Below are 16532 nucleotides of genomic sequence, written 5' to 3'. Positions count from 1 at the left end.
TACTTTATGTAGGGATTTTCCTTGATTTTTTCTCCTTAAAAAATAAAATATAGTTCTGTATATATTGATTTTGACTGAAACAAACCATACAAATGAACCAGAAAAAAATGAAAACAATATCTGATTCTACATGAAATGACTATTTGTTGTACTTGTGTTTTGTCTTTTCTAAAGAATCAGTGGCTAAAGCTAAAGGGATAGACTTAATCCATTGTTTGTGTTAGTCGGTAACTGTTCAAGCTATTTTATCTCAAGATGATTTATCTAGGTACAAGAAGATGCAGCGTTCTCTCTTTGGACTGAGGTGATCATCACTATGGACCTGTGGAAGATCAATGGTCACATCCTCTGGGGGTTAAATTCACTGAATTGTTCTGTGACCAAAACTGCAAACCGTTATCACTGTGATATTCAGGGCAATCTGCCCATGTGTTGGATTGATTTCATCTCACTAGTGGGTCACTTAGGGTTCAGGGTGAAGGGATCCCATTTTATCATACAATGAACCAGCATACAACAGACACAGCCAAAAATTTAGGGAGCTCTGTATTAAAAAATCTAAACTTTGGTGGGTTTAAATCTTTCAGACTGTGGGACTCTGCTAGTCACATTAAGGCAGGTCACATCTTTTAGCTTTCTTATAAATTCCACTCTTAAATCTTTCTTTTAACTAAAGGCTTTATTAATATTTAATTTTATCTTCCATTTCTATCTGCCTTATGTCTCCTGTATTTTAGGTCTTTTCTCTTTGATGTTAAACCTGCCTTCCTTTATCTTTCTGTAGTTTTGTTGAAGCTCTTAGTGCCTTTAAAAAAAGTGCTTTATACAATAAGGTATATTATTATTATCATCATTATTGTTGTTTTTATCATTGTAATTTGAATATAATTATCATTATTATAATTATTATTCCTTTTTCCCTGAAATTATTTAAAAAAATAACAGGATTAGGATAGGATTACACAAAAATGTTGCGAGAACCAAGCAAATAAAGAGCTTTTTATGAGAGAAAATTTAAGATCAAAATAAATGCAAAATTAAAGCAACTTCAAAAATACAGGTGCAGTTTCAATAAAGACAATCTTTTATTCCCAATATCAATTTAATGCAGGTTTCCCAAAAGAGGAAAAACTTTATTTGATGTAAAAGATTGCATCAGTGTAAAAGGTAAAAGGCAAAGCCATGCAAACAGGTTTGGTTTCATTCACTAAATGTTCTGGACTTCTATCTGTACTATCTTTTGGGTTTTTTCACCAAAGATCTATCATTGCAATTTGGATGAACTTTATCGTTGGCCCGTCTTTTTATATCCTGGGATACTGCACCCTGACCTTTAGCTGTCCACCTTCATCGAGTCATGATTGAGACATGTTATGCTCCCTCTACCACCCAAAGTCACCCAACCTGTGTTGCCATTTGGTCTGTGTCTCTCTGAGCAGCCATTTGTCCTCTCCTGTCCCGCTCTCCTCCCACAGATTGAAGTAGTCAACACCTTCAAGAGTGGCACGTCCTTTCAGGGGGCGGGGGCTCTGAGACGTCAATCATCCACCACCAGCCAGACCCAGGATGTAACCAATGTTTCTAGTCCTAGTCACGTGTCCTTGTCCAATGCCCTTTCCTCTCCTACAAGCACTACTGCTGCTACTGCTCCTCCCACTACTGGCCGTGAGTCAGATCTCTGTCAGTCTGCTACTCTGCTCTCTTTTCTCCAGGGTTGCCATCATAAACAAAAAAATGAGTTACTTGTTCTGCTAATGGTTTAGTTTATTATTCTTAAATGATTGTCTATCTTTTTGGGATGGCATCTCTGAAGATGTGTTTTTATTTGTTTTTCTTTCTTGCTTTCTGCTTTTTTCATTTCTTCTCTATCTTCTGTCTTTTTGCTGTTCATACTGGATTTCAAATTCATCTTGATATCTCCTCCCATGCTTGGGTGTACTGTCCTCTCATTGGTGAATGTGTGTTTGTTTCCTCAGAGTGCTAGGAGCGCAGGACTAAGGGTGATACCCACGGCGTGACATTTCAGGTTGTGAGTTTGTCTCCCTCTGCTCATCCACCCCATCCATTATCCCATCCCCCAATCCCTCCATTTTTACGTCTTGATGGACATTAATGTGAACTAATTTCAATCAACTCACCAAAAGACTGGGTAAACATTCAAGTATAAGTCGACATGTTATGTTACTATGTCTGTGAGTTTGCTAATGATGAGGCAAATCTATTGAATTAAGGTGGAGAAAATGTACACTGCCTGATATTGCATGGACTCTCCAGCTGACACATCATCTGCAGTGACAGGGAAACATGAAGCTGTCATGATAGCCTCTCTGCAGGCTTTTAAAGTGTTTTTTATGAGTGGGGGTTCTAAAGGTGCATCTTAAATCCACCCACAGAGGAGGGGGGCACCTTCATTGTTTCTCTTTCCCTCTTTTTTTACACAAACTGTCTCTAATCTTTGTGTTTTGATTAAATATCAGATGTTAAACTCTGCTGTGGGGATGTGGACAGGAATGAAGGGGGCAGGAGAACCACTATAAAGCCGTATACTCCGCCAATAATCCATCCCGTCTTGTTGCTTCATTCTGTCAGTGTAGTTGACTGTCATGTTGCCATAGTTACGGACATAGATCCACTGCAGCAGCACCAACGTAAATTCAACCCCCCACCCCTTTTCTGACACCCCATCAGTGTTACTTGTCAGACATCCTGTCACATGAACTCATCCAGACAGGCTCCTCTTATTATTTTCCTTTATATGTTTTGTCTCCTTATACCCCTCTCTGCCACAGCTCTACAATAGCAGAAGTAGTTTTTTACAGTGTGCATAGTGCAGTCTCATGGGCTGTATGATTATATCTTTGAGTTTTTTTCTGCTCTGAAAAGTTATCTTAAAATTCCATTTTAAAAACATAACAATACAGACAAGTGCAAGTCTAAGATATTTATTTCATATCATATATATTAAAAACGTTTTAAGTGAGTTTTTTTATTTGGAAGTTTTTGATAGGAAACACATTTAAAACCTTCATTCTTCACAGATTTTTACATCTTTCTAATTTCAGTATCAGTTTATTTGCTCTGGCTTTTGGATTGTTGGTTTTTGCGTACCATTTATTTTACTGACATGAGGTTATGACCTTTAAAAACATAAAATATACCCTTTGCAACTAAGTTAGATGTGTACAAATACTAAATCTATTTCACAATCTTTGCTGTGTGTTAAGGAGTGTGGTGATACCCAGATTACATATAGGTACAAGGTAATGACAAATATCAGCTGAGAAGAGAAGAAAGCCTGCACACTAAGGCTCAGTCCTTGTATTCCCCCCACCCCTACCACTTAGGCTGGCCCTTATATTTTAGGGTTATGGTAATCAGATTCACAAAGCACTGTGTACAAATTTATATATATATCTTAATCAATTTAAATTTCTCTTTGTTTATTTTAGAAAGCTTCTCGCAACCCCCCTGGAGGTCCTGACCCTCTTTTAGGAACCACTGGAATAGAAGGGTAGAGTGAAGTGCAAGGGCCACATGGTCTTCAAATGAAGATATTTCAGAGGCACACTCTAAACAGTGTCGTGGGAAATCCCTCCCAGAATTTCTTGTGAATCATCAAGATGCCTAAGGATGGCTATCCAGAGCTGTGTACTTTTTTAACCGGGGAATCAGCGACAGTTTAACGTATCCATACTGCTATCACAACTCACAGTTTATGTAATGTAACATTATTTTTTCTTATCCTTTGTGCAAAACCCTGGGAATACATCAATTATTGCAGGGAGGAACTTAAGCTCAAAGCATATTAGCAATGTGCATCATAAACTCTGGCTGCACAGGGAGCAGCATGCAATCATAACACTGGTTCAGTAAGGGCCCACATGATTTGTGTCTATGACGATTTCTTTATTAGCAGTTATTAATTAGCACTTATTGAAGTTATTTATATTTGGCGGTGTGGCTGTTCTGGGATCCCCTTGCCCTTCCACGAGCCTCCTTGGAAAACATCGAGCTAGAAAAGCACATGTTCCTTCTCTTCCTATGCAGATAAGGAGAGCATAAGGCAGGGAGAGAAGCAGCAAAACACCCAGAACAGAGCAGGCATCAGTGACAACAGAATGTCATTAAGACACAGAATAGAGGAAGAGCTGGGGTGGAGGATGGTTTTAGGAGTAGCTTGTAGAGAATGCAGCAGAACATAGCCAGGCAAGAGCAGTTTAGATAATGCAGCATGAGAGCAATTAGTCAAGTCAGCTGTGTGAGATCACTGGACTTGACTCCGTGGCCTGTCTGAACTAATGATATACGCTAGTTTTTTGGTTGCTGCAGGACAGTTTTTTTCATCTGTTCAGATCAATGCTGAAAAGTGCTCTACAACTTTGTAACAAGTCCTGTTAGTTAATAATACTAATCTGATGTTAAAATCTGCGGTGAAATTGGCTGAATATAAATTAATTTGCAGACAGATGGTCATATTATCATGATTTTGATTAAAAAAAAATCTCTTGTAGTACAAATGTTGTTGCATCTGTTTAAGTTAATATCCCCGACTACTGAGGATGTTTCAGGAATATGAAGGGTCAAAGGGGCACTAAAAACTGAAAGGTGGGGGTAAAAGTTAGAAATGGGACTGAGCCTTATTCTGTGTAAGTCTGTGGGATTTCTTACTTTGTTTTCTTTGCATGCAAACACTGTTTTGATTAAGGCAACTCTTACTACTGGAATAGGATACACAGACACTTCAGTCCTTATTAAAGGTTCATGTAGCGTTTGGGGCCTATACTTGAGTGTTTACTTAGAAGTGCATGGAGTTGAAGCGTGCTATGACCGTCAGACCTCTGACAGTGAACTTATTATTTTCATCATTCACATCCATGTGTTTTGTGTGAGCAGTCTGTGTACCAGTGTCCACCTCTCACCGTCCTGTTGTCTTGTTGCATGTAGTTTGTGTTTACCTCTTGTTTATTTCCCGTTTTCACAATATTTTAACCTGCTGTGTTTGCTTGTTGTCTTAAATGCCACAGTTTTTTTATTCAGTGTGTGGTTTTGTGAGTTTTTACACTGCAATGCTCGTGTTGAACCAACCTTCCCATGCAGGCTTGAGTTTGACTCTCCATATCCCTGTTTGGGACCATGCTTTACACACCTTGTGCTTTACTCGTGTGTTTGTGTGTCTCAGTCAGAGTCTGTGTGGAAACTCTCCCAGACAGTGCTCTGGTACCTCCAGAAGTTTTTAAAGCACCTGATTGGATCTCATAGATCTAACCTCCTTCCTTTTTACTGACCTCGTCCACCAGATTTCTTCCAACTTGCATGTGATATTCTCCTTTAATTTTTTCTGTGAGCATTCCATTTATTAACGTGGCTTGTTTCTAGGTATACAGCACATTGGACTAAAGCGTATACTTACAACGAGCGTTTGTGTTGCTTTGTTTTTCTTGAAATGTATGATTTTGTTGTGTTATTTTTTATGATTGTGTTCCTCACTGCTTTTCTTAGTGCACGCCCAAACTGAGTGACTTGTGAACTGTAGTCATCTTGTGAAAGCAGAACACAGACTGCAGATGCCACTTTACCCTCTTCTCACCTCTTTATCCTTAATTGAAAGTTTCTCTCCTCCCCCTCTGTCCCTCTCTCCTCTCATCCCGAGGGTCCCTCTAACCCTTGCATATGCTCTCTTGTAGCACCTCTCATGATTTATTTTTCTCCCCCCTTTCTCTGCAACAGATCCGCGTTGTGAATGCATTCCGTAGCTCCCTCTATGAAGGCCTGGAAAAACCAGACTCCAGATCATCCATCCACAACTTCATGACACACCCCGAGTTTAGGATAGAAGACTCGACGCCTAACATCCCCCTTATCGACGACACAGACGACGATTCAGCTCGGAGGAGGAGGAAGTACTCGAGCCAGCCCTCTTCCCCTAACAAGAACAACAACGCCATCGACAGTGGCATCAATCTGACCATTGACACCAGTAAATCAGCTGCTTCCTCCAGTCCTGCCAGCCCTCTTCACAGCCTGGAGACCAGCCTCTAACCCTGATCTTCACCTCGCCTCTAACCTCTAATGTCATTTCCTCTCAGTCGGAGTGGAACCTTCTTCAATTCCTCCAGATATTTAACTGCAACCTTTCACCTTGTCACACGCAGAGTTTCACCGAGTCCTGCTCGTTTCTCATCCTCCAGCAACCCTCCCCCCAACCTCCATTCACACAGGACAGGTCCTGTGTTAATATCTTCATCTGCCTCCCTTAACCTTTAGCTCTTAAAGCTCTCTGCTCCTCTCAAAACAGAAAATCTGTAATAAAGTAATACAGCAAGGTGAAAAAAACTTAACATACAATCAAAAAAGCGCAAACAAAGCCACAAAATCTACACAGCCATCCTGCTTTTGTGGTTGTATGTGTACAGTGGCGGCGGCGGCGGTGTATATGACCATGTGCGTGATAGCATGTACTGAATAAGCGTACCGCTGACTGCACACATGTATGAACTGTGTCATTATTGGCACAAGAGGAGGACAATGAGGAGGGAGACACTGCTGAGGAGTAAATCACAAAACAGGACAGACTCTTAACTCCCCATACGCTCCCTCTCCTCAACAATAACATTGTCGATACTGATAATAGTTTAAATTAAATTGAAAAACATTGTTATTATTCTGATTCTCATTCTGATTATTGTTGTTATTATTATTGTTGCTCCTGCATGAATGTACATTACCCAAGTTTTATTTAAAAGGGTTTTAATTTTATTGGAGTTCTTCTGTTGTGATGGGCTAGGCTTTGCGGCAGACTATTTTAAAGACAGCTTCTCTGAGTTCCTGGCCTGCAAAGTTCCCTCTTCTGTGTGGCATGAACATTTACCTGACTGTAAAAATTTATTTCATCCATAAACAGAGATGTGTAACGAGGTGGTAGGGCTCAACTTGCACAGTAGTTTTGCACCTGTCAGAAAAGAGGAACGCAAAATAATATTGATGATGATAGCATTTATGGGATATATTCTATAAATATAAATACATATAAATATATTTAGAGAGAGTTTATCTTTGTTTGTTGGCATGTTGCCTTGTTCCTGCTTCAATGGCTCAAAATACTTTGACTTATTTATGTCTTAAAGAGAATGTAATTTGTTTACAACCTCGTAGAGATAAACTTCCTGGTCTGTAGAAGGATAGAGAGGCGGAGCTGGAGCTCAGAAGGACCAGAGCTGTGATGGTGTGTTATTACTGAAAAACCATGTGCTGGAATTTGCCTGCTATCTTTTCAATATTGTAGATATTTTTAGAGGATTGACAGACAAAAAGAAACCAAAATATTATGGGAAACGTAGTAAATGTGGAATCTTAGTATTACACCATATGATTGTTGGGATCAAGGTGGAGTGGCTTGCCTTTTCTAAACAGGGGCCTCCTTTATGTGACAGAGGGGGAATATTTAATTATTTTTCACTTTATTTTTTATTATTTTAACGTGTTTTTGTTTTATCTGTGCTTTAGTACTGGCCTGGGGTCAGAGCTTGAGTCAAAGGCTGAGATCAGGACCTTTACAGTGAACTGTCTTCTAGATAAACCTGCTTGTTCAAAGGACTTAAGGTTTTAAAAATATGTGTGACCATCAAAAAGGCTGCAATCGAGTCATATAAGAAATCTGCAAAGTTATATTTAGCTAATCTGTGCCGCACGGAAATCAAACTTATGTTTTTGGTAATTTGAAAGATATTGTATTGGTTGTTTTTTTTTTTTTTTTTACAGTTGATTTATTTTTTTGGTTTAAAGAGATGTCTTTTTCCTCTAGCAGAGGGACACGCAGCCCCACAAAGCTGTTGGCATTTTTAACATCTAAAAAAAAGGAAAAACTGACAAAAAAAAAGTACAAATTACAACAAAAATGGAATGTTGCTTTGACTCTTTTCTATATATATAAAAAAGAAGATCCTTTTCTGCACTATCTGGTAATGAATGAAAACTTCTGTGGTGTAATTCTAGATGTGCTTTTGTGTGTTTTAACCAAGCTTGTCTTCCTGCCGTCACAGAATATACAGTAATCTAGCATCTCAACTGTACTCACTAGTTGTAAACTATTTATTGTGCTTTGACCAATCAGACATGACCAGAGAGAAGTGACATCCAGAAGGCACATTTACCCTTATTGCACTCAGAAGGACAAGGCCACTTAAACTAGCCTGTGCTATTGTTATTTCTATTACTAACCCAAGTCATTGGCAAGCATGACGTGATAGGCTCATTATGCAACTTGAAAAAATTGACGGTTTTTCTACTTAAAAGTAACCCTATACAACACTACTACAGTATATACAATAATTTATTCAAGCATCGGTTTTCTTTTTTATATCCTCCTCCTCCTCCTCCTCTGTCATTTCCCAGTTGATCCGTCCATCTGTAGAGGGTGCACAAGCTTTACCAGTCAGCTCAGGCATGTTGAAAAAAGACCATTTGAATAAAATATGTTGTATTTAAGTTGAACAACAAGAAGTCTGGATTCTGATATTCTGCTTAGAGGCTGTTGATTTACTTTGTGTTTTCCAACATTTCAACTTGAGAGATTCTTTGTTTATTCGTCTGTACAAAATAAAAACAATAAAAACACAACATCATTTCCAGTAAATAAAAAAAGACTTAAGCCAACCACTTTTACATCCAGGAGGACATTCAGCTTTAAGAGGATGCAAAGACAACTATTGAAAAAATAATCTTTGTAAATACAGCAATGAGTCCACTGAGGACGGTAACTCCATGCAGACTGATGTGAAAACAGGAACTTTTCCTGACTACATCTCCCATCATGCACCACGAGTCATACTGCCAACACAGCTGTTTGGCTGTATGTAATCAATCACTGCTCCTGTCAGAAACACTGAAAACATCGTGTGATTACATCCATTGATAACACATGTTGTAACAACCAATAATTATGTTGAAGATGACACCGACAATGACGATGATGCTGATGATGATGATGATGCTGATGATAATGATAATGATGATATCAATGATACTTCTTGCAATATATTCTCACCTGCCTCGATGTACTGTATTTAGCAGCATGCAGTTTGTGGAACAAAGAAAAAGAGAAATGCCAACAGATAACTTTTTGGCATACTTAGCCATTTATGGGTAAGTGATTTAAGTGTTCATCTTGTTTTTATGATATTTTTTTTATCTATACAATAATTGTAAATAAAGAACTCAATGTCTTTGTTCATTTAATACTATGCAAAAAGTCATGCTTTTCTGATTGTTACCCACCCTTAATCCTAGAGTGTGTTGCTGGAATGTTTGTGGTCTCAAAAGTCAGTGAAAACAATGTGATGTAAATTATTTTCTAGCTCAAGGAAAAAGTTAAATGATGATGAAATTATTATTATTATTATTATTATGATACCATGAGGAGGAGGAGGATGATGGTGGTGACAGTGATGATGGAAATGATATTGATTATGATGATGATGATGATGATGATGATGATAATGATGAACTGTGACTCTTGCTGCTTGACTGTCCCATTTACCACACTCCTGACAGGAGCGCAAGTGAAAAAAAAAAAAACAATAATAAAAACAAAAAAAGGAAAAATCACTAAATAAATCTCCCAGAGCAGCATGACCCAGCATGGTGTGTCCTGGCCCCGTGTGACATGTCCTGTTCTGATTCGTTGTGCTTCACCTTCCAGTGTCCACTTTGACTGTTTTACATTCTTATTAATTTTTTATAAAGTTTCTGCTTAAGGCCGGATCAGACTGCATGAATTTAGCCAGATTTTGGCCCGTCTGCATCGTCGCAGCCTGTCATCAAACGTCGGCCTGTATATGAATGTAAGGAACAACATACACTCTTACAGTGTGGCATAATTAACAATGCATCCGGGACGTCCCATGGGCATCGTTCAGCAAGACTGGCAAGTCAGAATTTTTCTTGCATCTTCTGTCTACCCTGATCTGATGACAAGGATATCCTAATGCCAATAATAGGATAGCATTTGCTCCCAACCTTTGTATATTCATCAATCAATCAGTTTGTATACAGAAAAGCTAAGTTAACTAGGATAATTTATTGATGTTATCACATTCCTACCTCATATTCTATTTGATTATTGCTAGCAGCATCTATAGCACTGTTGTTGTAACTATGATTGACCCTCTTGGACCTGCCTCTCTATCTACCTATAAAATCCTGCACAGTCTGAAGACAGCATACATTGATCGGTCAGGATCACACTCTAGTGTTACCAGTCTGTTGGCCAAGACAGGACAAGATTTTTGTTGCATGGTGTCATCACAAAAGGCAACAATATACTGTAGTCTGATCTGGCCTTTACAGCAGATGTTTGAAGCTGAATTGCAAAACGAAAGCTCTTGCTTTGATACCATTGGGTCACCAAAATGGAGCTAATGAGGGCATCCTGATGACTGTCTAGAAGTTTTAAGGCTGAAGACTTTAATGTGAATGTTTATCTCTCTCACTTTTTGTTCCATGCACAGCTAAAACCAAACCAATCTCCAGAAGATCCTACTTTCACTTTGAGCAGGTCTGCTACCATGCTAAAGACACAGAGGCTACACAGATTCAGAGCCAACTAAAAGTCCCTGTGAAGTGAAATCCTAACTTTGCATCTTAACACACTAGACACTAGAAAACACTGAGGTATATGTGTGACTGCATTTTGGATTTAGACCTTTAGAGAGATGTTCACCTCTCTCCTGGCTTGGTTTTATTTGAGCAGGGCAAAAATCTGAGCTCATGACATCATCAGCATTGATTGGGAATTACCCCGCCCCCCTAATGATACAATAATGTAAAATCACTGAGCTGTTCATCTACAGTACAGCCTGTTGTTTGCCGATGTTGCAGTCTTCATTGAAAGGTAACAGTCAGCTACATGCTGTGTTTTTCTTCATCGTGAGGTTAATTTCCCAAAACTACCAGCTACAGTGGACTATGGGTCATTAAAAGCATTAAAGCAGAGAGGTTTGTACCAAAAAACAGTAAATTTATTTCTGTCTCTGCTCGTGCAGAGCCAGGCAGCTGTGCTCTGATCAGAAGCATTTTTTTTTAAATATGAGAGCGTCATATGTCTCCTGGGTGGGCGTGGCTTCAGCTCATTCAACTGACACCCCACACCATTATAAAGCAGATTTTACAGCCTCATTTTTTGATTTTGAAGCTTAATTTTATAAACTTATAGATGTTGTTCATGACTGACATTTGGACTGGTGGTTCATAACACAGTGGCCTGTCATACAATAAACCTAAAACAAAGTTTTTTAAATCTCTTCACTGGGACTTTTAAGTATTGGGTATATCCCCAATATGGTTGTCCACAATCATACACTGACCACAGTTAATAATGATCCATAATTAGTGCATTAATCTTTTGCTTTATTGTCCCTGTTCAGTACACTTTGGCTCAGCCATTGCAGCATCTCCCTACAGCCACAGTGATTATAAACAAGTCCTCTACTGCTCCATAATGCAGCTACATTTGTAAAAGGGTCAGTATTTTTCTCGGCAGCGGGATGGATTTTCAAGTACTTCAATAAATATTTTGGTTTAATTGACATATTGTTTAAATATTTTATTTTCAACATTTATTCAAGTTTGATATAAACTCAGCCTTGAGATCAGTCCCTTTCACCTATACTGCAGCCAGCCACAAGGATGGGATTGAGATATTCCATCCATCCATGATCCAAATTTCCAATCCCTTTGAGAGTCTAGGGAGCTATGATATGAAGATAAATGATATTGAAGTCAACTTGTTATGGTTATTTTATTTAAATTCACTGACAAAGTAATTACTACATTTCTCCATCCTTTTCAATGATTTTTAAAACTTAAATATTTTATTAGTCAAAATAATAACAATTTTATGCAAAAATGTCAATGATTTGATTAACTTATCTAAAAAGTAGAGGGACGTAGAGCACTTATTTCACCTTTCTCTTCTCATTATTCATTAACCGTTACAATCCATCTTCTTTGCATATATAAACCTCAAGAATAGATATTTCCCTATGATAACAGTTTGTTCTCATAATTTTCACTTATGTCAGTACTGCAAAGTCTGTTACAGTGCATTTATCAAATGGATAATTTAAATCGTTTTTAAGTTTGTATGCATTAATAAAACCACAGATTAATTTTATTCATTAAAAGCAGCAACACTCATGGTATCTCACAGAAATACCTTAAGACTTTTTCCTTTGTCCATATACATACCCCATTTTTATTGTATCGTAAGATACTGTTACATCCATATGCCATCATGCTCAATAGGATGATTTGACAAAGAGTACTGTCAGCTGATGGGAATGTTCTAAGTTTTGTAGGAACATGATAGTAAACAAAAATACTGCCAAAGAGACGTCACAGTAATACTGGGTAAAAAACCATGATGATGAGATATTTAAAGAGGTATCAGAGAATAATATCAGAACTTTCAACCAGTCTCCTTTAGTAACTTTTTACTGTGTTCACAAAACTGACATTTTGACAGCTATATTTGTACACTTATAAGGTAATTTTTCAGAGGGGTTTGTTCACATAAACAGGACTTTTTCTTTTACAGAAATACTGTAATTCTGCTCTTATGAACTCTCAAAGAAATATTTCAGTCTTTAAGTTATCTAGCACATCTGCATCGCTTAGAGATGATCTAACCCACATTAGAACAGCTTTGATCTTTAAATATTGCCAATACTCTGCAAAAAAACAAAAACATTTGCAATAGAATTAGCCTTTTCATTGGTCAAAATATCTTATTGCACTTCAGATAATTGATATTTACCTTGCAAGTTCATTTAAAATTCATATTTTAAGACTTTAAAGGGGGGAAATGTCTTGGATGGCTTGTAAGAGGTTAAATATCTGCTAAATTTGGTAAGATTTCACTTGTCAAATGATTTTAAATGGCATGCCTGTATCTAAATCAGTGCACCTCATAACAAGACACTTTAGTAAAAATGTCTGTGCCCCTAATTTTACATATAACAATCTGTTAAAGCCTTCTCTTTTGCATTTCTGATCTTTAAATTAGTCAGGTGAATGTTGTTTAACATTAGATATTTTAGAATTGAGAATCTGCAGTGCAGCATGGTGCTTAGGTTTTCCTCTGAAGTTGCTACATTACAATATGCTGTGCATCTTTGATTTAGAAATCTTCTTTGAGATTTTTCTTCTGATTTTCAGAGCTGTAGTCCAGTGAAACACATTAACATGTCTCCTGTTTTCCTTCAAGCTGCTGATGCCTGCAGCGTGCTGAAGCAGGATTGAGTCAGTCCGCCTCTGATGTTGAGGGAGAGCTGGTGCCTAAAGAACATCTTAGTATCGACTTAATCTCTCCATTTAGTTTAAAACGAGACTCTGGCTGCTGATATCTGTTTGATTTAAGACTCTTGAAGTAGAAAAGCACTGTGCAAATCTGCTGATTGTGTGGAGTTGACTCTATCTCCCAAAAATGATGAAACACCCCGACTGTTTACCTATGAGAGATGGATGGAAACCAAACATCGCTCTATAGACAGAAAAGATGTGATTTCTGCAAAGCTCGAAGGGAAAGATTAGGCTGTTTAGCAGAAAGGTCATAGAAGACATTTGCATTAATACATCTGTCCACTGGAGGGCAGTATTTCACCAGTGTTAGCACTAAAAGATCACTGTAATGTGTCCAGAAGCATCTGTGAGCTTTCACTATGAATAAAAAGACAGTCAGACATATGAAAATCCTAATATCTGAAAGTTTTATCATTTCAGTTTCAAGAATCCTGATTATATTTTAACCCAAAAACATGTTATTTTAGCCCAGTAGTGGAGGGACAATTTAGAAACTGCATCACAGGTTATTAATATAGGGCTGTTTAAACTTGCTTTAATTAATTTAATGGTAATTGTGTGTTTTATTGATACTTTCATACATCTGATACCAAATCTATACTTATTTACTGATTTATTTAAATTTTATTGTCTAAAAACAGTACAAATTTAGTAAGTCATATTGAGAATCTAAGTCTTAAGTGAGATTCAAAGTCAGTTAGAATGCAGAAATAATTTCCTTTGTTGAAATTATTAATAAGTGAGCAAGCAGCTGTTTTATTTGTTGTCGTATTACTAATATTTTCTCTCTTGGCCTTCTCCTAAGGGGTATATCCGCCTCCTCACCTGTTAACTCTGATCATCAGGTAGTTAACACTATGCTTTGCTGTTTAGCAGGTGGTGTAGTGAGCTCATCAGGGCTGAAAACAACAGCTGTGCAGCTCCCATTTAGTCACTGCTGACAGTGATGTGATCAAACCCAAAAGTAGTCTTAAATTACAGACCAGAAAATGAAACAGTGAGGTGGAAGATGCTAATTACAGCATCAATTGCACAGTTGTTTGATACACTATATGGACAAAAGTATCTGGCCACCTGACCATCACACCTTCAGGGACTGTAATGACATTGTATCTGAATCCACATACTTTAATATGGCACTGGCCCTCATTTTGCAGCTATAACAGCCCACACTCTCCTTGGAGTGTTTTTGTGGGAGTTTGTGCCCATTCATTCTGTAGAGCATTTATGAGGTCAGGCACAAGAAGGCCTGGCTTGCTACTGATGGGGTTGAGGTCAGGGCTCTGCATCTTCCACACCAAACCATGTCTTTATAATCCTTGCTTTGTGCATTGGGGCACAGTCATGTTGAAATAGAAAAGGGCCTTCCCCAAACTTTTGCCACAAAGTTGGAAGCAAAGCAGTATCCAAAATGCCTTGATATGCTGAAGCATTGAAATTGCCCTTCACTAGGGGCCTAGACCAAAACCTGACAAACAGCCCCAGAGCATTATCTCTCCATTATCTTCTCCTAGCAACCACCATACTCAGACTTGCCTATTTGACCTCCAAACAGAGAAGCATGATCAGGGCTTGACGTTTACACCGGCCAACTAGCCAAATGTGGTGGATTTCGACCGTGGCAGGTAGCAGCGTGACTCTAACTAGCCACGATGGTGTGTTGAATTTATCAGTGTCACAACTAATGCTTCACTCTGACCGTGCTTGTCTGTTAGCCCTTATGATTTAGGCTTGTTACAGAGAGGCCGTTCAGCACACAAAGGCTCAAATTTCCCCTCCAAAATAACTGAAAAGGCTAGTCTCTTCATCCATTTGTGCATTTTTACGCCAAGGGCTTTGATGCTGCATGACACACATAAACGCAACACTCACACACGATACACACTCGGAATGACGTGTTGGTAATGTAGACTGAAGGCTTCTTTCTGTTTAGGGAAAATGTTTCAGAATGTTGGAGGATGAACTCAGACCTGAACTTTCTCTTTCTATGTTAAAGCTTCTCTCTGTCCATGGAGGATCAGTGCATCAGCACCGTTTGTGTGTGTGTGTGTGTACACTCCAGCTGTGTGTCTCTGTCGCTCATGCAAGCCAGGGTGTGTAGTATGTCAGGGAGAGGTGCTTTATTAAGAAGAGAGCCGATATTGATGAGGGAGAGTAGAGCATGTGTGTCATATCATAGCCTTTGTACCAAATTGGGCATATAGCTCATAGTTTCCAAACACCAAAATTGTGGCTAGTGGAAATACCAAGTGGCTTGTAAGTTTGCAAAACCACTAGCCACCGTGGCTGGTGAGCAAAAAAGTTAATGTCAAGCCCTGAGCGTGATTCATCACTCCACCCATTCCATGACGCTCCCACCACACAGTTTTGTGCTCACGTTAATGCCAGTGGAAGTTCAGAACTCTCCAACTATAGAATCAGCAGTGTTGTCGACTTTTATGCACCATGGCTATTAGCAGTTGCTCTGAGGGTTTACGTGGTCTTCAGCTTCATGACTGGGTTGCTGTTGTTCCTTAACGCCTTCACTTTCTAATGATTTCACTTACAGTTGACTGTGGAATATCCAGCAGGGAGGAAATTTCACGAACTGTCTTATTGCAAAAGTGGCATCCTATCACAGTGCCATGCTTGAAGTCACTGATCTCATCAGAACGACCCATTCTGTATCACAAATGTTTTTGTATGGAGACTGCATGGCTAGGGGCTTGATTTTTATACACCTTTGGCAACAGGTCTGATTAAAACACCTGAATTCAATAATAAATATGTGTATCAAAAACTTTCATCTATATAATTTATGTTATCACTAAAATTGATATTTTTTACCACCAAGAAAGGAAAAACCTCACTTTTTGGGCCTTATTTTACTGAGGATCATTAGATACGTAACATTTTTAATGTAAAACTCAAATTGAGTTTCTGTTTGATTAATTATGTGACTATGGCTGTAGTGGCCATGAAAAATGCAGACTCTTTGTCTGCCGTACCATCCATCATAATAAGACGTAGAATATTAACTGATCAACTGAAGACTGAAGAAGATTGAGCTGGAGTAGATCAATAATCAGTGTTAATGATTCAGAGGAAACCAGGTCAGTGAGGGTATAAAATGAAGATACATGTCAGCATGGCCAGAGTTAGCCTCGACTATCACTCTTCTTTGGGTTGTGGATCTT

The 16532-nt window shown here is 38.4% G+C and overlaps 1 protein-coding gene across 15 annotated transcripts in view; it reads left to right on the top strand.

The window, feature by feature from the left end:
* atp2b2 (ATPase plasma membrane Ca2+ transporting 2) overlaps positions 1 to 9239 on the top strand; it is a 200267-nt gene extending 191028 nt beyond the window's left edge. For 11 of the 15 annotated variants that reach the window (XM_041781370.1, XM_041781377.1, XM_041781398.1 and 8 more), the window contains one exon: positions 5728 to 9239. In XM_041781370.1, the coding sequence (XP_041637304.1) occupies positions 5728 to 6039 (312 nt within the window). In that variant the 3' untranslated portion in view covers positions 6040 to 9239. Of the gene's footprint in view, positions 1 to 1475; positions 2027 to 5727 lie in introns of all 15 variants that reach the window. The other 4 variants (XR_005991592.1, XR_005991591.1, XM_041781399.1 and 1 more) reach the window with 3 other exon arrangements.
* The last annotated feature ends 7293 nt before the right edge of the window (positions 9240 to 16532 follow it).

The sequence above is a fragment of the Cheilinus undulatus genome, linkage group 3 (genome assembly GCF_018320785.1).
Source record: "Cheilinus undulatus linkage group 3, ASM1832078v1, whole genome shotgun sequence".
Taxonomy (NCBI): Eukaryota; Metazoa; Chordata; class Actinopteri; order Labriformes; family Labridae; genus Cheilinus; species Cheilinus undulatus.
The sequence above is the reverse complement of the archived record's forward strand: the minus strand, read 5'-3'. Positions and strand labels throughout refer to the sequence as shown.